At 35.9% G+C, this 24836-nt stretch overlaps 1 protein-coding gene across 4 annotated transcripts in view; it reads left to right on the top strand.

Annotated features, from left to right (window-relative positions):
- LOC136032088 (dTTP/UTP pyrophosphatase-like) overlaps positions 1 to 24190 on the top strand; it is a 42655-nt gene extending 18465 nt beyond the window's left edge. For all 4 annotated transcript variants that reach the window (XM_065712224.1, XM_065712225.1, XM_065712227.1 and 1 more), the window contains exons 4-5: positions 10823 to 10987; positions 24015 to 24190. In XM_065712224.1, the coding sequence (XP_065568296.1) occupies positions 10823 to 10987; positions 24015 to 24150 (301 nt within the window). In that variant the 3' untranslated portion in view covers positions 24151 to 24190. The remainder of the gene's footprint in view (positions 1 to 10822; positions 10988 to 24014) is intronic.
- Positions 24191 to 24836: the final 646 nt, after the last annotated feature.

The raw sequence follows: 24836 nt of genomic DNA, 5'->3' as shown, positions 1-24836 counted from the left end.
AGGGAATATAAATGACGACCGGGACACAGGGACACAACTACAACGGGGACACCGGGGGAAACAGGGGGATGTAAATGACGACCGGGACACCGGGACAGGGAATGGTCGATTAGCAATCACCATCAACAAAGCTCAAGGGCAATCATTAGAATCATGAGGTATAGATCTGAATACAGATTGTTTTCCCATGGACCATTATATGTTGCATGTTCAAGAGTCGGTAAACCTGACAATCTATTTATATGCAAAGACAATGGGACAGCAAAGAATGTTGTATATTCGCAAGTTTTACGTAGTTAAAACCATATATATATATATATATATATATATATATATATATATATATATATATATATATATATATATATATATATATATATATCTATCTATATTCACAGGTGGGACATAGGGACACAACTACAATGGCGCGTAACTATTATGGCGCGTAACGACTTACGCGCGCGGGGGGGCTTGGGGGGGGCGCGAAGCGCCCCCACCAACTAGGTGTTGGGGTGGCGCGAAGCGCCACCCCAACAGCTAGTATATATATATATATATATATATGTATATATATATATACTAGCTTTTTTGGGGGGGGGGCTTCGCCCCTCCCCCAAGCCCCCCCGCGTGCGTAAGTCGTTACGCGCCATTGTAGATATATTTTTAACTACGTAAAACATGCAAATATACAGCATTCTTGGCTGTCCCATTGTCTGTCCATATAAATAGATTGTCAGGTTTACCAACTCTTGAACATGCAACATAATAATTGTCCATGGGAAAACAATCCGTATTCAGATCTATACCGATTTTTTTCTAACGATTGCCCTTGAGCTTTGTTGATGGTGATTGCTAATCGAACATTCCCTGTGTCCCCGTCGTCATTTATGTATCCCCCTGTGACCCCGGCGTCCCCGTTGTAGTTGGGTCCCTGTATCCTGGTCGTCATTTATATTACCTGTGTCCCGGTCGTCATTTGTGTCCCGGTATCGCAGTCTGTAATCTCTCTTTGAGTGTCCCAGTGTCCCGGTCTGTAATTTCTCTTTGAGTGTCCCGGTCGTCATTTATATTCCCTGTGTCCCGGTCGTCATTTGTGTCCTGGTGTCCCGGTCTGTAGTGTCATCTTATAATGACGTCATATACAAAGCCTTATATACTTATAATGACGTCAAATGCAAACCCACAAACAAACAAACATGCATATATACAACTTATTTTTATATATATACTAGCTGTTGGGGTGGCGCTTCGCGCCACCCCAACACCTAGTTGGTGGGGCGCTTCGTGCCCCCCAAGTCCCCCCGCGCGCGTAAGTCGTTACGCGCCATATTAGTTACGCGCCATTGTAGTTGTGTCCCTGTGTCCCACCTGTGAATATAGATAGATTTATATATGTGTTTCAAACTACGTAAAAATTGCGAATATACAACATTCTTGGCTTTCCCACTACTGGGAGCTTTCCGTTTCCAATTGCCAGCAATTGATCTGAAAATGTTTGACCAGAGTCATCGTTTTGCAATCGGACACGCATATTTGTAGTTAATTTTAATATTTTTACGTGTGCCCATAAATTAGAATTTTTCAGGCAAGCATTCATTTCGTCTGCAGGAGTTAAGCTCCGTAAAAACTGGGAATATACAACATTCTTGGCTTTCCCGTTGTCTGTGCATATACAAAGCCGTATGTACTAATAATGACGTAATATGCAAACGCTCTTTTTACAAACAAACAAACATGCATACACACAACTCGTTTTTATATAGATAGATAGATAGATAGATACAATACAAATTAACTGCGTAAAACTTGCGAATATACAACATTCTTCGCTGTCCAATTGTCGCTGCATATAAATAGATTGTCAGGTTTACCGACCCTCGAACATGCAACGTACAATTGTCCATGGGAAAAACAATCAGTATTAAGATCTATACCACATTTTTCTAATGATTGACCTCGAGCTTTGTTAATGGTGATTGCAAATGCTAATTGAATTGGGAATTGCAATCTTTTAAATTGAAAAGGCAGATCCGTTGGAATCATGGGAATGCGAGGAATAAGAACAGCCTGACTCTCAAAAGGCCCTGTCAAGATTGTGGCCTCTATTAGGTTTTCCATTGTTTTTTTTTTTACGGCAAGTCGCGTGCCATTGCAAAGCTTTGGTGGGTTGATATTTCTTAAAAGTATTATTGGTACGCCTATTTTTAGTTGTAGCACGTGTGGTGGAAACCCTGAAAGATCTATGGAATTTAAAAATTCAGATGGATAATTAACCGCTTCATTTGGTTCCAAAACTGTGTCGACTGACTTGTAAAGGACTGCCTGGTCTCGAATCTTGGTCAAAACAATATTGTTGATTTCGTGGACGTCTATATTTTTGGGTGCGAGAATCGCTCTTTCACTTAGCCATTTATTATTTTTATAATTTTTTAGAATATTCGGAAATACTTTTTCAATCAATTCATTTTTGGACGTCACTAAATTACAGAAATCAGCAGGTAGTTGTATAAGTCCTGAAATTGAGTCTACTGGGAGCTTTCCGTTTCCAATTGCCAGCAATTGATCTGAAAATGTTTGACCAGAGTCATCGTTTTGCAATTGGACACGCATATTTGTAGTTAATTTTAATATTTTTACGTGTGCCCATAAATTTGAATTTTTCAGGCAAGCATTCATTTCGTCTGCAGGAGTTGATCTAGGTATTATAGGTAATGTTTGCCTTAAATCTCCCGCAAGCAATATTAATGTGCTGCCAAAGGGTTTCGACTTCCCTCTCAAATCTTTCAAGCATTGATCCAGAGCCTCGAGCGATTTTTTGTGTGCCATTGTGCACTCATCCCAAATAATGAGTTTTCATTGCTGCAATACTTTACCCATCCCAGATGATTTGGAAATATTGCACGTGGGAGTTTCTGTAGAATGCAAATTCAGAGGCAATTTCAAAGCGGAATGAGCAGTTCTTCCACCAGGCAGCAATGTTGCGGCTATTCCGGACGACGCAATTGCCAACGCTATATCATTTTTTGATCGAATTGATGCCAGAATCAGTTTTATCACAAACGTTTTACCAGTACCTCCTGGCGCATCCAAAAAGAAAATTTCTCCAACGTTGTTATCGACACAATGCATTATCGTATCATAAATGTCTTTTTGTTCCGACGTTAACTTGGAAATGTTATTTTGTACATACGACAATAGATCACTCGTACTGTAACTTTGTTCACGATCCAATTCTACACATGTCGAAACAGCAGCGATACGGTTAGGTGAAGGCATTCCCAAATCCTGAAGAGGTTTGTTTGCCATACGTACGCACAAATCTTCTATAATAACTAAAGTGTAGTTATAAATTTCTGATGTAAAATCAAAAGTCATATCTGACGTCTCTAACTGTTTTCGATGGAGTATATCTTCGGATATTTTTGACTTATATTTTTCCCATAACTCTGTAGGAGCTGATGGAGAGCAAGTTGTTAAAATGATGCCAAACAATGCACGAATTTGACTTGCGTTGACGTTTCGCACGCGTCATTGCTGCAGTTATCCCAGTGTTGGTCATTCTCCAATAAATTCAGAGCTTGGCATGCACTACGGTAAGTGTCATGTATAGTACCGTTTACAGTTCTCAAATACTCAAAGGATGTCGGACCGGGTACATTCACCAAAAGCAGGCGTAGAAAGAAGTATTCATGTTGATTGGGGTGAACGGTGTAGAGTCTTCCTATCGTGGTATCTTTGAAGATGGTTGGTTGGCCGTCGACTGACTTACCCTGTTTTCGACGTTCAAATACTTTATTTTTAGTATTCCACGTGTAATACGAAGGCACTTCAGTATACAGCAGTTTTTTTGCAAAAGAATCATTTTTGCAAAGCGAAAAAAAAGCTGTTAATTTTGTATCCGGTGGATTCAGGGCTGTTTGTTGCACGTTGGTTTCCGAGAAATAAACACGTTGACCATTCTGTAAATGTACCGCTAAGTGAACAACAGCTGGACTACGTTCATGTATCGGAAATGAAAGAATTCGCCAAACAGCTTCATTACTGCTTATGTATCTTCCAGCCTGATATTGTACGATTTCGTCGAAATCTTTGATTTCGGGCTGCAAGCCAAAAACTGCCATGTCACTGCCTTTGTTGACGTATTTACATATGTATTTGATTGCCTTTACGGAGTTACAGTATTCAACGTTTATGTGTGCATTAAATGTTTTTGATAATAATGGGGAATATGGAACAACCCACTGGTTATCTACTTCGATGGTGGTACCGTTACGCTTCTTTATTATTGCTGTTTTACCGCCATCTTCAGTAGATCTTCTTCTATATTGTGGGTAACCATTATTGCCAGTAATTGTGTTGGATACTAAAAGTCGAGGATATTGCTTTGTGCACCTTCCTTTGGCCATGCATGGTGAATTTTCGTTCAGTGCACCGCAAGGTCCATGTATCATATTTTTTACAATAATATCATGTAACCCCTTATCGACATTTTTATCAGGTATTTCAGCGGAAATCACATCATCAATTTCGTTCGAAGTAATTTTTTTATGTAGCCAGATTAGTATATGTGCGTGTGGCAAACCTCGTTTTTGCCATTCCACTGAGTACATCCAGCATCGCACTGACCCAAACACTTCAAGTTTTACTATGTAGTTTATCAGTGATTTCAACTTTTGCCGGAAGACACGGGCCGTAATGTCATGCCTGTGAACCGCCGATTGTCCTTGAAGTAAAAGCTGCAGTATCTCGTCCCAAGATTGATTACATGTAAATGTAATAAATAAATCTGGACGACCATAGAGACGAACATACGCAATAGCATCTTGAGCATATTCATGCATATGACGGGGACTGCCAGCATATGACGAAGGTAAAATTGTTAATCTTCCAACGTTTGTGGTATTACCGTCATTTACAACTGCATCTCGCAAATGAATGTATTGTTCAGAGCGGAGCTTGGTCTGATTCAGGCGGATATACAGCAAACGTTCTGATTCAATTTTAGCATACATATCAACGACAAATTGGTGAAACAATTCACGGCATTTTAAAATATAATTTTCTTCATCCTGCCGAATCATTAGTCTATAGGAATAATAATGCATTGCACTGCATTTTTTATTCATTTCTTTGTTAGTGGCTGGATTCATCAATTTAATATTAAAAGTGATAGCCGTCGGCTCCATCCCAAAAAATGATAGGATATTGTAGGGCATCGTAGCATTGATGAGTTTCAGCAATTCTTAACAACTGAGCGTTTCGCTTATGAAGAATCATATCTCAAGGTAAAAACTGATCACCGACCATAACGATTGCCACTTCGTCGATAGTTGGAGCATTGTATCTACGCACATGTTGGCCAGGAGGCGTTTTGTCAGCGGAAATAACGATTTTATGCGTATCAGTAGGCATCAAATCGATGGCTGTTTTAAACAGACGCACTAAGTTATTATTTTCGTTGAAAAGATGTTGCAATTGGGAAACGATTGTCCTTTCAACGTTGGGAGAAATTTCGCAACGTGCATTCAATTCAGAATTTCTATCACTGATGAAGTACAATTGTAAAAATTTATGATTCTCGCCTGAGAATGGTAGAAGGGACCCTGCTCTATGATAAATTTGCCCTTTTACTTTGAAAGTAGACATAAATTGATCTTGATTTTCGATTTGGGCTCCAAACGACGTCATTTGGAAACATGAGTTGTATTTTCTGATTTGTGACAAAAAACGCTTAGATTCTGACGTAGTTCCAGTAAGGAAAGTCTTCAATGGCTCTGGTGGTGCAGCCAATAGAGGAAGTTTAACTTTTCCTGAGGCGCAACACATTCCCATTGTTTCACCATTGAATTTCAAGGCCTTGCAATAGGGACAAATTTTAGACATTGTCCCGATTTGAACACATCTACTCAAGCTATAATCATCGACTGGGCTGTACCTGAATGCCAGGCGATAACTTTCAGGTTGCTCTGATTCCTCGGCACGCTTTCTTTTCTTACTTTCTCTATCAGCAGCAAGCCTGATTTCTTGCTATTCTTGTGATTCCTCGGCACGCTTTCTTTTCTTACTTTCTCTATCAGCAGCAAGCCTTATTTCTTGCTGTTTTTGTGATTCCTCGGCACGCCTTCTTTTTTCACTTTCTCTTTTAGCAGCAAGTCTGCTTTCGCGTTGCTCTGGTAGTTCCTCGGCACGCTTTCTGTTCTTTCTTTCTCTATCAGCCTCAAGCCTGTTTCCTTGCTGTTCTTTTGACTCCTCGGCACGCTTTCTTTTCTGACTTTCTCTATCAGCAGCAAGTTTTTTGGCATAGACTCTTTGAGCATCTTCATCGGCTTTTGCCATTGTAAGTTCATCAGTCATTTTAAACTTAAACATTAATAGATTTCTACGTGAACATATATGTCTTAAATATCTTTAATGACGTCACCGTCATAGCAAAAATGACGACAACTAACTTCATGACGTCAGTCGACACAGAAACATGACGTCACCTGACAGACACACAGACAGACAACTTATTTATATATATATAGATATAGATACAGTTTCTTCTTTAGTTTTTTTTTCTTTTTTAGTTTTTTCTTTTTTTAGTTTCTTCTTTTTATTGATTTGTTTTCTCCAATTTGTCAATGTTCATTCTAACATTGACACTTGGAAAAATCTTTACGTGCCAAGCATGCTAAAGCTCCAACAATTTATATTAAACCTCAAAAATTTGGGGTATCTGTTTTAAGGTTTTCGAATTACTTTAATCTATTGTCAAAATATATTGAAATATTTGTGCAATTCCCAGTTTTTTTTTATTTTTTTTTTTTTTTTTTTTTTTAGTTTTTTAGCTTTTTTAGTTTTTTTTCTTTTTAGTTTTTTATCTTTTTTATTTTTTTACGTTTTTCCTTTTTAGGTTTTTTCTTTTTTTGATTTTTTTAATTTTTAATTTTTTTTTATTTTTTTTCTTTTTAGTTTTTTTTAGTTTTTTTACCATTTTTCTTTTTTCAAATTACTTTAATCTATTGTCAAAATATTTTGAAATATTTATGCAATTTCCAGTTTTTACATTCTAGTTTGTTTTCTTTTATATATATAGAAGATATAATCTGGCGTAACAGACAAAGTGTAACAGACATAACAGACAGACAACTTATTTATATACTAGCTGTTGGGGTGGCGCTTCGCGCCACCCCAACACCTAGTTGGTGGGGGCGCTTCGCCCCCCCCCCAAGCCCCCCCGCGCGCGTAAGTCGTTACGCGCCATAATAGTTACGCGCCATTGTAGTTGTGTCCCTCTGTTTCCCCCGGTGTCCCCGTTGTAGTTGTGTCCCTGTGTCCCGGTCGTCATTTATATTCCCTGTGTCCCGGTCGTCATTTGTATCCCGGTGTCCCGGTCTGTATATACATTCGTTTTTTAGTTTTGTTTTTCTCCTTTATTTTTTTCCTTTTTTTTTCTTTTTTAGTTTATTTAGATTTTTAGATTTTTTAGTTTTTTTATTAGTTTTTAGTTTTTTTTCTTTTTAGTTTTTTTGTAGTTTTTACCTTCTTTTTAGTTTTGTTAGTTTTTTTTTTACTTATGTCCTGGTCGTCATTTATACTCCCTGTGTCCCGGTGCTTTGTTGATTGCTAATCGAACATTCCTTTTGTCCTGGTCGCTTTCTCTTTGAGTGTCGTCATTTATTTTTTTCTTTTTTAGTTCTTTTAGTTTTTACCTTTTTTAGTTTTTTTTAGTTTTTTAGATGAAATTTTTTTTTAGTTTTTTCCTTTTTTTCTTTTTAGTTTTTTATTGGTTTTTACCTTTATTTTAGCTTATTTTTCAGTTTTTTCCTTTTTTTTAGTTTTTTTTTATTTTTTGTTTTTTTAGTTTTTTACCTTTTTTTAGTTTTTTTAGTTTTTTTAGTTTTTTAGCTTTTTTACTTTTTTTATTAGTTTTTAGTTTTTTTTGTAGTTTTTGCCTTTTTTTAAGTTTTGTTTTTCTCCTTTATTTTTTTCCTTTTTTTTCTTTTTTAGTTTATTTAGATTTTTAGATTTTTTAGTTTTTTTTATTAGTTTTTAGTTTTTTTTTTCTTTTTAGTTTTTTTGTAGTTTCTACCTTCTTTTTAGTTTTGTTAGTTTTTTTTTACTTATGTCCTGGTCGTCATTTATACTCCCTGTGTCCCGGTGCTTTGTTGATTGCTAATCGAACATTCCTTTTGTCCTGGTCGCTTTCTCTTTGAGTGTCGTCATTTATTTTTTTCTTTTTTAGTTCTTTTAGTTTTTACCTTTTTTTAGTTTTTTTTAGTTTTTTAGATGAAAATTTTTTTTAGTTTTTTCCTTTTTTTCTTTTTAGTTTTTTATTGGTTTTTACCTTTATTTTAGCTTATTTTTCAGTTTTTTCCTTTTTTTAGTTTTTTTTTTATTTTTTATTTTTTTTTAGTTTTTCACCTTTTTTTAGTTTTTTTAGTTTTTTTAGTTTTTTAGCTTTTTTACTTTTTTTTATTAGTTTTTAGTTTTTTTTGTAGTTTTTGCCTTTTTTTAGTTTTTTCAGTTTTTTTTTAGTTTTTATTGGTTTTTACCTTTATTTTAGCTTATTTTGCTGTTTTTTCCTTTTTTTTAGTTTTTTTTAGTTTTTAGTTTTTTTAGTTTTTTACCTTTTTTAGTTTTTTTAGTTTTTTTAGTTTTTTAGCTTTTTTATTTTTTTTATTAGTTTTTAGTTTTTTTTGTAGTTTTTGCCTTTTTTAGTTTTTTAGTTTTTTAGCTTTTTTATTAGTTTTTAGTTTTTTTTTGTAGTTTTTGCCTTTTTTTAGTTTTTTTAGTTTTTTAGCTTTTTTATTTTTTTTTATTAGTTTTTAGTTTTTTTTGTAGTTTTTGCCTTTTTTTAGTTTTTTCAGTTTTGACGTCACCTGATCCAGTTTTTTCAGGTGACGTCACCTGATCCACGATCCATTCTTAATCTGGCCATTTCTCTTTGAACCGCAAGCCTGGTTTTGCTTTTTGGTAACATTCTACCTTTTTCAATGTTTTTCAATTTTTCAGTGTTCATTCTAACATTGATGTTAGAAAAAAATTTTACGTACCAAGCATGCAAACACTCGACAATTTATAATAAAACTCAAAATTATAAATATCTGTTATAAGGTTTTCGAATTACTTTAATCTATTGTCAAAATATATAGAAATATTTATGCAATTACCAGTTTCTACATTTTTAGTTTCAGTTTGCTTTTCAGTTTAGTTTCATTTTTATATATATTTAAGATATAATCTGGCGTAACGGACAGACAACTTATTTTTATATATATAGATATATAGATATATATGAATATATATATATATATATATATATATATATATATATATATATATATATATATATATATATATATAGATATATAGATATATAGATATATAGATATATAGATATATATATATCTTCTATATATATAAAAATAAGTTGTCTGTCTGTGGATCTGTGGATCAGGTGACGTCATGTTTCTGTGTCGGCTGACGTCATGAAATTAGTTGTCGTCATTTTTGCTTTGACGGTGACGTCATTAGACCGAGACAGAGGGAATATAAGTGACGACCGGGAACCTCAAAGAGAAATTACAGACTGGGACACCCGGACACAAATCACGACCGGGACACAGGGAATATAAATGACGACCGGGACACAGGGACACAACTACAACGGGGACGCCGGGGGCACAGGCGGGATATATAAATGACGACCGGGACACAGGGATTGTTCGAATAGAAATTACAGACCGGGACACCGGGACACAAATGACGACCGGGACACCGGGACACAGGGAATATAAATGACGACCGGGACACTCAAAGAGAAATTACAAACTGGGGCACCGGGACACAAATGACGACCGGGACACAGGGAATATAAATGACGACCGGGACACAGGGACACATCATTAGAATAATGAGGTATAGATCTGAATACGGATTGTTTTTCCCATGGACAATTATATGTTGCATGTTCAAGAGTCAGTAAACCTGACAATCTATTTATATGCACAGACAATGGGACAGCGAAGAATGTTGTATATTCGCATGTTTTACGTAGTTAAAAACATATATTTATATCTATCTCTATTCACAGGTGGGACACAGGGACACAACTACAATGGCGCGTAACTAATATGGCGCGTAACGACTTACGCGCGCGGGGGGGCTTGGGGGGCGCGAAGCGCACCATCAACTAGGTGTTGGGGTGGCGCGAAGCGCCACCCCAACAGCTAGTATATATATATATATATATTGATACATATGAATATATATATTGAACCGCTGATATATATTGAATACTTGGTTCAATATATACTTGGTTTTCTTCAAAATACTATCAGGGTGTTTCATCTCCAGAAGTCGATTTGATGCGTTACAGTATGGGAAGGCTTAACGGTAGGACTAATCATTTGATAATCCATGCAGTATTTTTCAGCGTTTTAGTGGTGTTCCTGAGCTGTAGAGAGCCTGTTTCAAGGAAACTGAAGACTTTTAATAATAGACTCGTAAGATCAATTTGTGAATCGTTTTCAAAATATACAAATATGCACAAAAAGAAACATTTTCTTAAACAAATCAATTTTTCGCCCGAATAAACAAAAAATTTCAGATGCTCAGAAAGACATCCCTTGAGCATGTTGATATAGAAGAAGAGTCGAGAAAAACTAAATAAGAAAAATAGTTCATTGCTAATAATATAATTGAAGAACACGGTAAATAAGTTTCACCAAATATTAAAAGTTTTGTTATTAATAGCTATACCAGCTGATTAAGAACAAAATTGTTGTCCAGTCTTTTTGAATCCTTGAGATATTTATGTTTTTATTTTTACATTTAGGCTTTCTGGAAATATGCATGAAGTTCATACTGGTGTTTGTTTCATGTTCAGGAAGTCAGAAGACGTGGATGTTAAAACTTTGTCTTTTGTTGAGAGTTGTAAAGTTCATTTTGGTCAATTGTCATCAGAAGTCATTAATACCTATGTGGCGACTGGAGAATGCTAGTAAGTTTTCCTGTGTAAAATATCGTTTTGCATAGTATGTACATAGTGCATAGGTACGTTTTACATAGTACATAGATAAATATCGTTTTACATAACTTTGTACGCTATGAATGAATAAATCATCAAGTTGGTTTGCCAAGGAAAAACCACATATACTGTATAACTAATTTTAGCTGTGTAATAATACGGCTCATGCTAATTTAATTTACTCCACAGTTCATGCTTATTTGTACACGGATTTACGATCTTAGTGGCTAGGTTTCAATTTTTTTTTTTTTTTTTTTTTTTTTTTTTTTTTTTTTTTTTTTTTTATAGAAATGGCTGGAAATTAAAAGATTTAGGAATTGGACTATTATTTTTCTATAAAGGGGGGGGACCATTTTACTCCGAAAAGATTTTGGGGATTTCCTTTGTATGTGATCTATGCACAGGTTTGGCTGCAGCTCACTATTTGTGTTACTAGTTTTCCTTATATGTCCTAAAGTTGCATTGAGTGCTGTTGAACTGCTAAATTTGTTAGTTTTTTTTCATACAACCTCATACACATAAGTTTTTTTTAATGCAATTAAAGCCATTTTTAATCACCAGGGTTCTTTTTCTTTCCCGTTTCTAATGGTCTTTAGTACATAGTTGAAAAGAAGGTTAGCAGATAAAGTAAACACTTTTCGTAATACAGTAAAATTATTTTTCTGGCTAGACATCTATGCCACAGCAGCTCTCATTCATACGCAGAATCAAAGAATGGCCAGGCAATCAAGGAGCATTTTATTCTCAATGTGCTCATCATCAGTATTTGAAAGAAAGCACACGAGCAATAAAATAACAACCTGCTCTTTTTGTCGCAATTTAGGAAAAGGTTAATACCCTGACAAGCCTAATAAAGGTAGGGCAAAGGGCCGGTCGAATCATTGCTCAATTGAAGAATTGACGCCTGAAAATCCAGAGCTGCGGGTGAGCTTAAAAACCTTCTAATAATTTCAGTAACTCTGATTTACATTAGGAAAGCTTATGAGTTCATCCTTAAACACAGAAGTCTACGCACACTTACATGTGAAAACCGCTTAAAAAAAAAATACACTAGGCATTTTAAAGAGAATTTCGAGAGATCAAGCCGTGTGATGTTGTACCAAATATGGCACTTCATAAATAAGGTAGTTGAATATCGAACATTATGCATACCACGAAAGAGCGGATTAGGTGACTAGGGATGGTTCTCTTAATGCGCAACTATTTGTCTAAGTCGACAAGATAGCTAAACCTCTGACAATTCACGACCTGAATCACATATAGGTACACACTAGAACGACCTGTAAATTATTCTATCTCAAAATTTTGATTCGTTGACTTTGGGAAAAAATGAGCGTAGGAGGGGGCCTAGGTGCCCTCCAATTTTCTCGGTCGCTTAAAAAGGGCACTAGAACTTTTAATTTACGTTAGAATGAGCCCTCTTGTGACATTCTAGGACCACTGGGTCGATACGATCACCCTCTGGGAAAAAGAAAAAAAAAAAAAAAACAACAAATAAACACGCACCTGTGATCGGTCTTCTGGCAAAAATTACGAAATTCCACATTTTTGTATATAGGAGCTTGAAACATTTACAGTTGGGTTTTCCGATACGCTGAATGCGATGGTGTGATTTGTGTTAAGATTCTATTACTTTTAGGGTAATAAAAGTATATTTTACAAAATAAGGCAAATTTTCTCAGGCTTGTAAATTTTGATAGTTAAGATGAAACTTATATTTTTAAATTAGCATAAAAAGCTGATTCGTTTGATGTATCTATTAGTATCAAAATTCCGTTTTTTAGAGTTTTGTTACTATTGAGCCGGGCCGCTCCTTACTACAGTTCGTTACCACGAAATGTATTAAAAGAATCGGATTTTTATGCTGATTTCAAATATATAAGTTTCATCAAGTTCAGTCTTACTTATCAAAAGTTACTTACCCATCAAAAATTTGCCTTTTTTTCGAAAAAAGGAGGGAACACCACACCCCCTAAAAGGAATAAAATCTTAATAAAAATCACACCATCAGATTCAGTGCATCAGAGAACTCTACTCCAGCTCCTATTTGCTAAAACACGGAATTTTGTATTTTTGCGAGAAGAAATACCTCGGATGCGCGTTTATTTTTATTTTTTATTTTTTTTTATTCATTTTTTTCCAGGAGTGATCGCATGAACCCAGTATTCCTCGAATATAAAGAGAGGGCTCTTTCGAACGGAAATTAAAAGTTCTAGTGCAACTAGAGGGCAACTAGGCCTCCTACCTCTGTCATTTTTTGCCAAAGTCCGATCAAAATTTAAACATAACAATTTTGTTCAGTATAGTCATAAAATATAAAACAATGTCTTAGAGGATGACCTAATCCCCCACAGTCCCCGGGGGAAAGGCTGCAAGCTATGAAATTCGCCCTTCGTCAAATAGTTCGTTACATAAAAACAATCGTGTTTTATGTTGAATTTAAGTATATAAGTTTAATCAAGTTTAGTCCTTCCTATCGAAAGTTACGAGCCTGAGAATTTTTGCCTTATTTTACAAAAAAGGTGGAAACGCATCCTAAAACGCATAGAATCTTAACGAAAATCACACCACCAGATTCGGCGTATCAAAGAACCCTACCGTAGAAGTTTCAAGCTCCTATCTACAAAAATGTGGAATTTTTATTTTTTGCCAGAAGACAGATCACGGATGCGTGTTTATTTGTTTTCTTTTTGTTTTTGTTTTTCTCCCCAGGGGTGATCGTATCGACCCATTGGTCGTAGAATGTCGCGAGAGGGCTCATTCTAGAGGAGATTAAAAGTTTGTCCTTTTTTAGTGACCGAAAAGATTGGAGGGCACCTAAGCCCCCTCCCACGCTATTTTTTCCCAAAGTCACCAGATCAAAATTTTGAGATAGCCATTTTGTTCAACATAGTCGAAAAACCTAATAACTATGTCTTTGGGGACGACTTAATCCCCCAGAGTCCCCGGGGGAGGAGCTGCAAGTTACAAACTTTAACCATTGTTTACATATATTAATGGTTATTGGGAAGCGTACAAGACGTCTTCAGGGGGACTTTTTCGCGTTGGGGGGGGGGTCAGGGAGAGGATCTTCTATGGAGAAACTTATCATAAGGGAGAATTTCCATGAGGAGGGTGCAAGATTTTCTGGTATTATCTAATAATACCAGAAAGGTATTATACTAATAATAAAACAAACATGAGATGAAATAAATAAAAAAAGTTTTTTCGCCTGGAAGTAAGGAGCAACATTAAAACTTAAAGCGAACAGAGATTATTACGTATATAAGGGGGTTCGTCTTCTCCTCAATTAAATAAAAAAAAAAATAATTTTTTTTAGCTGAAAGTAAGGAGCGACATTAAAACTTAAAACCAACAGAAATTATTCCGTATATGAAATGGATTGTCCCCTCCGAAATCCCTCACTCTTTACGCTACAGCTTTTAATTTTTTTAAAAAGTAGAATTGTGGCAAAGAGTCAAACTTTAGCGTAAAGAGCGAGGGATTGCGGAGGGGACAATCCATTTCATATACGGAGCAATTTCTGTTCGTTTTAAGTTTTAATGTCGCTCCTTACTTTCAGCTAAAAAAATTAGTTTTTTTCTTATTTAATTTCTGAACGTTTTTGAATTAATGCATGTTTGGTTTTGGCTCTCCGCACATACATTAGTAAAAATGAAATTTGTATATTAATTCTTTTTTTGGCTAAATGGCTTTCTCTTAGTTTTGATCAGACGATTTTGAGAAATAAGGGGCGGAGAAGGAGGCCTAGTTACCCTCCAATTTTTCGGTTACTTAAAAAGGCAACTAGAACTTTTAATTTTTAACGAACGTTTTTATTAGTAAAAAATATAAGTAACTTAAGAATTAACTTACGTAACAAACTTTCATAACATTTTATTTTTATTATGTATACGAGGGGGTTTGTACCCTCGTTAATACCTCGCTCTTTACACTAAATCGTACGTTTTGTCCCAATTCTTTAAGAATGACCCCTGAATCAGAAAGGTCGTAGAATAAATAGTTGAAATTACTAAAAATACTTTAGCATAAAGAGCAAGGTATTTATCTTCTCCTAAATACCTCGCTCTTTATGCTAAAGTATTTTTAGAACCCCTCATATGCGTAATAATCTCTTTTCATTTTAAGTTTTAATGCTACTTCTTCCTTTCATTTGAAAAAAACATTTTCATGTTTATTTTTCATTGCTTTCTTATAGTAATGCTAGAGAATCCTGCGCCCTTTCCATTAAATTTTTCTTCCCCCCTGACAGATTCCTCCAAGGAAAGATCCTCTAACATAGCCCCCTCTCCTCAGCCCCACCCCCAAACAAAATAAAATCCCCCTGAAAACGTCTGTACACTTCCAAATAACAATTACTATATGTAAACACTGGTCAAGGTTTGTAACTTGCAGCCCCTCCCCCAGGTATTGTGGGGGAGTAAGTCATCCCCAAAGACATAGTTATTATGGTTTTCGACTATGCTGACCAAAATGGCTATCTCAAAATTTTGATCCGTTGACTTTGGGAAAAAATGTGCTTGGGAGGGGGCCTAGATGCCCTCCGATTTTTTTGGTCACTTAAAAAGGGCACTATAACTTTTCATTTCCGTTAGAATGAGCCCTCTTACGACATTCTAGGACCACTTGGTCGATACGATGACCCCTGGGAAAAAAAACAAACAAACAAATAAACACGCACCCGTGATTTGTCTTCTGGCAAAAAATACGAAGTTCCACATTTTTGTAGATAGGAGCTTGAAACGTCTACAGTAGGGTTCTCTGATGCGCTGAATCTGATGGTGTCATCTTTTAGGGGGTGTTTCCCCCTATTTTCCTAAATAGGGCAAATTTTCTCAGGCTCATAACTTTCGATGGGTAAGACTAAACTTGATGAAACTTATATATTTGAAATCAGCATTAAAATGCGATTCTTTTGATGTAGCTATTGATATCAAAATTCAATTTTTTAGAGTTTTGGTTACTATTGAACCGGGTTGCTCCTTACTACAGTTCGTTACCACGAACTGTTTGATACTTCGCTCTTTACGGTAAAGTGCTTTTAGTAATTTCAACTATTTATTCTGTAACCTTTGTGATTCAGGGGTCATTCTTAAAGAATTGGGACAATATTCTTCATGTATAGTGAGTAAAAAATTGAAAACTTCATTAATTAAAAACATTCAGAAATTAAATATAAAAGGTTTTTTTTTTTAATGCAAGTAAGGAGTGACATTAAAACTTAAAACGAACAGAAATTGTTCCGTATATGAAAGGGATTGTCCCCTCTTCAACACCTCGCTCTTGGCGCTAAATTTTTCATTGTTTTAAAAAGTAGAGTTGTGAGAAAGAGTCAAACTTTAGCATGAAGAGCAGGGCGTTGAGGAGGGGACAAACCCTTTCATATACGGAAACATTTCTGTTTGTTTTAAGTTTTAATGTCGCTACTTACTTGCAGTTAAGAAAACTTTTTTTTTTAATTTAATTTACACATAGTATTGGTTATTGGGAAGTATATAGACGTTTTCAGGGGGATTTTTTCTGGTTTGGCGAGGAGTCGGGACAGGGTGTTATGTAAGAGGATCTAAATGGAAGAATTTTTCATGGGGGAAGAGAATTATCGATGAAGGGGGTGCCAGATTTCCTAGCATTATTTAAATATAATAAGAAATTAAAACAAAACAATTGTTTTCCATTTAAAGTAAGGAGCAACATTAAAACTTATTACGTATATGAGACGTTTTGCCCCCTCGTCAATACCTCATTCTGTACGCTAATTTTTTTTGTACTTTCAAAAGAGCCATTTATCATAGCGCAATAGCGCTGCCTAAGTAAAGAGCGATGTGGGCACAATGTATTTTTTTTTTCAGTTAGGGTTTTTGGTTTTAGACCGGGGCACTTTATATCGAAGGAATTCCAAAAGAGCTCATTTAATTGGAAATTAGAAGAACTAGTGCCTTATTTAATAGTCGAAAGTGAGCGTATGGCCACTAACACCCCTTCCACGTCCACCAATCCCCAAACACATTGAATCAAAATTTTGAGATAGACATTTTGTTCAATATAGTTGATAAAGTTTGGAAATTATGTCTTTGAGGATGAAACTTTCCCCCCCCCAAAGCCCTCAGGGCAATGATTGTCAGTTTTGCCCTTGGGGTATTTTAGGTTTATTTAGAAACTGTGATCGTCCAAACTTTGCAGGGGGTTCATTGGATTGGTAATCAGCAGTATTACTACGCTTTTTAAGATCCAGAGTGATCAGAGGGTGGATACCCCCTCACCTCGCATTTTCCCGAAATGTATCTGACAGAAATTTTGAGATGGCCATTTGTTGTCGCAGAAACTTTGAAAAGAGCTCATTCGATTGAAAATTGAAATAGCCAGTGCCCTTTTTGATAGTCAAAATTGATTGGAGGGCTACTAATCCTCCCCCCCCCCACCCACCGTTTCCCCAAAAATATCCGATCAATATTTTGAGATAATCGTTTTCTTCAACGTAATTGAAAGCTCCAGAAATTATGTTTTTGAGGATGACAACCCCCCTCCACAGCCCTCAGGGCAAGGGTCGTAAGTTATGCCTTACGGGCATATAAGATATATATAGAAAGGGTGATCGTAAAAACTCCGGAATGTGCTCATTTTATTAGAAATCAGATTTTTTTTAGTGCCCTTTTTAAGATATGGAGTGATCAGAGGGTTGATATCCCATCCCACACCTTGTATTTTCTCGAAATGCATCTGATAGAAATTTTAAAATGGCCATTTGTTGTCGTAGAAACATCGAAAAGAGCTCGTTCTATCGGAAATTGAAAGGACTAGGCGCTTTTTAGTAGTCAAAAGTGATTGGAGGGCAACTAACCTCCTTCCCCCCTCCCACGCCTACTAATTCATCAAACACATCCAATCAAAATTTTGAGATAGCCATTTTGTTCAACGTAGTTGAAAGATCTGGAAATTATGTATTTGAGGATGTCCTGCTGGCATATAAGGTATATACATAGAAAGTGTGATCGTATAAAATTTGGAGGGGGCTCATTGGATTGGTAATAAGAAGTTCTAGTGTCCTTTTTAAGATTCAAAGTGAACAGAGGGTGGATACCCCCTCCCCCCACACACACACACCTTGTATTTTCCCAAAATGTATCTGATAGAAATTTTGAGATGGCCATTTCTCATAGAAACCTAGAAAAGAGCTTATTCAATTGGAAATTGAAAGGCCTTGTGCGCTTTTTAATAGTTGATATATGCCTGGGGGCATATAAGGTATGTATGTATACGATCAAATATAAATACGATCATATAAATACAAGTATAAATACGATAAATACGATCATAAAAGGTATACGATCAAAGGTGACCGTATCACCTTTGAAGGCAGCACGTTGGACTGGTAAACAAAAGTTCTTGTGTTTTTTTTTAAGATTTCGAGTGATCGGAGGTCGGGTTCCCCCCCCCCACACACACACACCTTATATTTTCCCGAAATGCATCCGATTTTAATTTCAAGATGGCCATTTGTTGTCTTAGAAACCTCGAAAACAGCTCATTCAATCGGAAATTGCGAGGGCCAGTACCCTTTTCAATAGTCAAAAGTGATTGAAGGACAACTAACCCCCCTCGCACGCCCACTATTTCCCTAAACACATACAATAAAAATTTTAAGCCATTCTGTTCAACTTAATTGAATGGAAATTATGTCTTTGAGTATGGCAACCCCTCCACAGCCCTCAGAGCAAGAGTTGTAAGTTATGCCCTTGGGGCATATAAGGAATATGTAGAAAGGGTGATCGTATAAACTTTTGAGAGGTCTCCTTGGTTTTGCAATCAGGAATTCTAGTGTCTTTTTAAGATTCAGAGTGATCTGAGGGTGGATACCCCTTCCACCTCGTATTTTCCCAAAATGCATCTTAGAGAAATTTTGAGATTGCCATTAGGTCTCGTAGAAACTACGAAAAGAGCTCATTTAATTGGGAATTGAAAGGGCTAGTGCTCTTTTTAATACTCGAAAGTGATTGGAGGGTAACAAGCCCCCTCCTACGTCCACCATATCCCCCAAACACATTCAATAAAAAGTTTTATATAGCCATTATGTTCAACGTAATTGAAATGTCTGGAAATTATATCTTTGAGTGTGACAACTCCCCCACAGCCCTCGGGGCAAGGGTTGTAATTTATGCCCCGGGGGTATATAAGGTATATATAGAAAGGGTGATCGTATAAAATTTTGAGGGCACGTCAGACTATTAATCAGAAACTCTAGTGGTCTTTTTAAGATTTGGAGTGATCGGAGGGTGGATACCCCCCCACCTCGTGTTTTTCTGAAATGTATCTGATTTTAATTTTGAGATGGCCATTTGCTGTTGCTGAAACTTCGAAAACGGCTCACTCGATTGGAAATTGAAAGGGTCAGTGCCCTTTATAATAGTCGAAAGTGATTGGAGGGCAATTAACCCCCTCCCACGCCCACTATTTCCCCAAAAACGTCCAATCAAAATTTTGAGATGGCCATTGTGTTCGAGGTAATTGAAAGGCTCGGAGATTATGTCTTTGAGGATGGCAACCCCCACCCCCACAACCCTCAGGGCAAGAGTTGTAAGTTGCAGGAGTTGCAGGAGTTGTAAGGCAACCAACAATCCTCCCACGTCCACCATTTCCCCAAACCCCTCCAATTCAAATTTTTAGCCATTTTAACCATTTTGTTCACCGTAATTGAAAAGTCCACAAATTGTGTTTTTAAGGATGACACCTTCCACAGACCTCAGGGCAAGGTAATTTGTGCCCTGGGGGCATATAAGATAAATATAGAAGGGGTGGTAGTATAAACTACGGAGGGAGCTCGTTGAATTGTTAATCAGAAGTTCTAGTGCCCTTTTCAAGATTCAGAGTGATCTGACAGTGGATAACCCTTACACCTCAAAACCTCGTATTTTCCCGTAATTCATCTGATAGAAATTTTGAGATGGTCATTTGTTGTCATAGAAAATTTGTAAAAGGATCATTTGATTGGAAATTGAAAGGCTAGTGCCCTTCTCATTAGTCAAAAGTGACTGGAGGACAACAAGCCCCCCTTCTCTTCACCCATCAATTCGAGAAACACATCCAATAAATTTTTTTAGATAACTAGCTTGTTCAGTGTAGTTGAAAGGTGTGGAAATGACGTCTTTGACACCCCCCATACCTCATGAAGACCAGAATATAATTTGCACATTACTGACGAAAATGGCTGTGGGTTGTCAGTTGAAAATACCTATACTGATATATATTCCTTAAAGTTTTAATAAACTGTAATTTATTAAAATTAAAACATTTTAAACGTACTTTGTTTATTCAAATCATGCAATAAATAACCGAGTCGAACTTAAAACGAGCAAAAATCAACATGAGTAGGGCTGACATTCCTCATGTCTTTTCAAGACCAAAATGTAATCTGCACTTTACTAAAAGAAAAATCAAAATGTTTTCACTTTGTTTTTACTTGTTTTAAAGGTTTTACTATATATTTGAAGGGGGAGTCCTCCCCCTTGCACTCCAATTACAGCGCGAATGTCTGGTGCCCTTTTTAAGAGTAACAAAAGATTGGAGGGTAAGCAGGCCTTCTCTCAAGCCCTATCCCTTATCAAGACCAGAACACAAGTTGCTTTTTGATAGTGCTTATTGCTTATTGCTTATTGACAGAATTCATTTATGGATAGTGATTTGTGGTAGTTTTACGATTGGAAGATTATTTGACTTTATTATGCTCATTCTTGGCTTAATAGAACTTTTTACTTTTTCTTTGAATAACTTTTCTTGAGGAAATTTTTTTAATTAATTGATAAATAAATGAAACTCGAAGCGAACAGAAGTTACAACAAATAGCCGAGTCAAGCTCAAAACGAGCAAACATTAACACGGGTAGGGTTGATAACCCCCACGCCTTCTTAAGACAAGAACACAATTTGCTCTTTACTGAAAACTAAATACGTTTGAAATGTTTTCACCTTTCTTACTTTCATAAATGAAAAATTATGAAAACCTTATCAAAGAAATGTCAATATATGTCAATATAACTGACAATCCACGGTCATTTGTTTGTACATTTTTTTTTTCAGTAAAGCGCAAATTGCGTTTAGAAGGCATAGGGGTTAACAAACCTACTCATGTTAATTTTTGCTTGTTTTGAGTTTGACTCGGCGAATTATTGTAATTTCTGTTCGTTTTAAGTTTTAAAGTTGCTCCTTACTTTCAGTTGAAAAAACTTGTTTTTTTTATTTAATTACTATTAAAGAATAAATGAAACTCAAAATGGACCCAGAATTTCAGTCGTTGTGTAAACATTTTTAGTTAAGACGCTTAAGTCAAAGGCGTAATGTAAGTCTAGAAGACTTTAACATTCCCGTTAAATACCATAGTCTCCACTAGCCTTTGTTGTGTTTCTTAGGACTAAGTTCATCAAAACTTTCCATAAAAATGGGGATAAAACACAATCCTTAGCTCTCGATTTCACACTGAACCAACTACAAACCTCAATTGCTACTTTAACCCCAGCAACGTCTCTCTCTTACATAAAACTAATCACTTGGATGTACCCATCTGATATACCATACACTAAAGCTTTTCCATCAACAGAATCAATTATGAGGACTAAAGGGGTCTAATCGTTCAGGTGCTTTTCGGTTATTAATCTAAGAGTAGAAATTTTTTCGACTCATCCTCTCCCCCTCTTAAAACCATGCTGTTCTTCTTTTATAACTTTATCTACAGCACATGTTGGTCTAATAACCACCATCACGCTCATTAATTTGCTTCATACAGAAGTCAAGTCAACGCCTTTGTAATTACGACACTCACTCTTATCACCTTCTATATGAAGGGACTTAATTAAATTTTTCTTAGTATCAATACTCATAATCTTAAGTGATTTATTTCTAACTTAGCAACCACCGTATTTCAAAGACTCATTTGCCGGCTATTCATCGGTTACTCACTGCCTGCACCCGAGGCTTTTATTACTTTTTAATTGAGGCTTTATTATTGTCTCTAACTCCTTCTTGCAAAGAAATCTTTGTTTATTTCTAAGTTCTCTAACATTCTTTTATTCTTTTTGTATAATTTTCTACTTCTTTGGGTCAGCTTAACACGTTTTCAAAATGTTCTACCCATCCCTCTCTATCGCTTTTCGTATCATTAATTGGGGCTCCGATCCTATCTGTAACTAGGACAAGTCCAGACTGACTACTTTCTCTCAATTTCTTAACATGTCATTGCAATACTTTACTATTATACTGTCTGGCTGCATCTTCCAGGTCTTCAGGAATTTCATCTATGGCCTTGATTTCACTTCTCCTTCATTCACACTTTAATGCCTACTATACTTTACGTAAATACGTTCTGAGACCATACTGGCTATGCATGACGTATGAAAACAAAGAAAGGGAATAAAAAATGAAAAGAGAAAAAACAAATAGGTGAAAAAACGAGGATTTTATCAGCCAGTAGCTAAATATGAAAAACAAGCAAATATTTCGACAAGGACCTCCGCCAAGTCTACACTCTCGTGTAGTTCACTTATAAAGGTTAGATTTTTTTTTTTTTTTTTTTTTTTTTTTTTTTTTTTTTTTTTTTTTTTTTTTTTGAGCACTGAGGACGACTTGGCGGAGGTCCTTGTCGAAATATTTGCTTGTTTTTCATATTTAGCTACCGGCTGATAAAATCCTCGTTTTTTCACCTATTTGTTTTTTCTCTTTTCATTTTTTATTCCCTTTCTTTGTTTTCATACGTCTACTATACTTTTCTTACTTGCCCCTTAGTCTCGTAAGATCTATCTCTCAGAAACTTCTTCTACAGACCTCCTCTCTCTTCTACTAAGCTTAAAGCTTTTTCGAAAATATTCCTAGCTGCCTTTCTATTTTTTCTCTCTAAGACTTTGTATACGACTTCGTAAGCTATGATCATGCAGGGATTATTTAGAGAACTCTTTTAAATGATAAAAGAATTAATCATTGAAAATTCGTCTCAAGTCACGTTTCCATGAATACTTCCTGAATAAATCATTGTAAAAATTCACAAGTACGTTAAACTGTATAGACCCCCGGGTCGCTGATTTATAGCTATATCTGGGGGATCCCTTAAAATTTTCTGCGTGTAAAATTTCAAAGCTTTTGTTTTCGCAGAACCAATGTAACCTGAAAAGGTGTTTTTTCCTGCTCCAGTAGTATGCCACAAACTGACTTGTTTGTTTTTTTTGGCTGCAATGGGGTGCTAAAAAGTACTATCTTGATCATTTTTCTCATCCTTAAGCTTGTTTATATAAACGGTGTTGCCTTTTTCGACTCTCATTACAAATTCACAATAACGAAAGATTGTAATAGTTCCATGCGCTGCTCTTTTATAGTCATATCTTTTAAGGTTTTATTAGTTCTGTCTATAAGGATTTAAAGCTGTTCTCATTTATCGATAGAAACCGAAAAGACTTTGTTTTTTCTACCTCAGTAAGATGCCATTAACTGGATTTTGTTGTTTTCTGATTTGGTTGTAATGGGGTACCAGAAAAGCTTGATTATTATTCGATAATAACACTTTTCGACTGTTCCTTTTTAATAACAGTGGGAACTGTATTCCCATGCATTGCTGTAGCGCTGCACCCCTGGTGAAAACGATAAAGGGATTTTGATAAAATAAAAAGTGCAAAAAATAGATTAGTTAAAATGACCTCTGTATTTCTAAGACAAGATGTTTTAGATGCAGTAAGTGAGATAGTAATTAGGGATAACTATTTACGGTTTGGTTTTGATCTATTTAGATTTTCAACTTTTTACATCTTGTGAAATTTTTCATTTTCTTAATGCTTAAAATTACACAACGAATTACATTTTAAATACTTTTTGAAAGTTAAACATTAAATGACCCCCCCTCCCCTAAAGGAAAAATAATTCGTCCCAAAGTAATGCAAATCCATTTAAATTTGCTCCATATTTTTAGTGTTTTCGAAATTATTGGCTGTTTTTACATTAACTTCGCTCAGTGTTTTTTCTTCTTCTAGTGGTAAAGCTGGCTCTTATGGGATTCAGGGAATTGGAAGTATTCTTGTCGAAAAAATAGAGGGAGATTACAACGCTGTCGTTGGTTTCCCGTTGCGAAGATTTTTTGTTGAAGTTCGAAAGGCGTTTTGTGACTAATTTGAAAGTAAAGGGAAAAATTATTTCTTGTTTTCTTCAACCGCTCTATTATTGTGCAATATTGAATAGGGAGAACAAATGGATTCCATTTCCAAAATAAAAAGACATGATATCAGTACTGGAGTAATAAATAAGAACTTTTGTTCTTATTTATTACTTTTAGAACAAACCAAAAGAGGACAAAGATAAAAAAAAAAAACTTCAGAAACTTCAGGGACTTCAGAATAGTAAGATAAATGAGAAAATAAGCTGAAACATTACAGAATAAAGCATGAAACACTGGATCTGCGCATCCACGTTTGCTTTTGATCTGGAATTAGGCGCGAGCCGCGATTTTGGACTTGAGAAAATCCCTATTCTTCACCGAATTCGAAAATTCTCCGGAAGACGGCAGAACAGTACCGCGTAGCGAAACGTAAGATGAACTCACCACGGAAAAGCGGAGATGTCATTTGTGTCTCGTGCAAGGTAGCACTAACGCCGGAATCCGCCGTCTTGAACTGTGACCATTGTTCGAAGTGGTTGTGTATTCAGTGTATCGAGATGCTATTGACCAAATACAAGCTTATCAACACCCTAAGCGATGGAACTCGTTCTGTGTGAACCTGATCCACGCCAAAAGAGAGGCATAAACAAGGAGGACGTCGCCAGTATTGTCAGTACCATAGTTGTAAATTCAACCAAGA

This window comes from Artemia franciscana, chromosome 10 (genome assembly GCF_032884065.1).
Source record: "Artemia franciscana chromosome 10, ASM3288406v1, whole genome shotgun sequence".
NCBI classification, from domain to species: domain Eukaryota; kingdom Metazoa; phylum Arthropoda; class Branchiopoda; order Anostraca; family Artemiidae; genus Artemia; species Artemia franciscana.
This window is presented reverse-complemented; position numbering and strand designations above follow the sequence as displayed.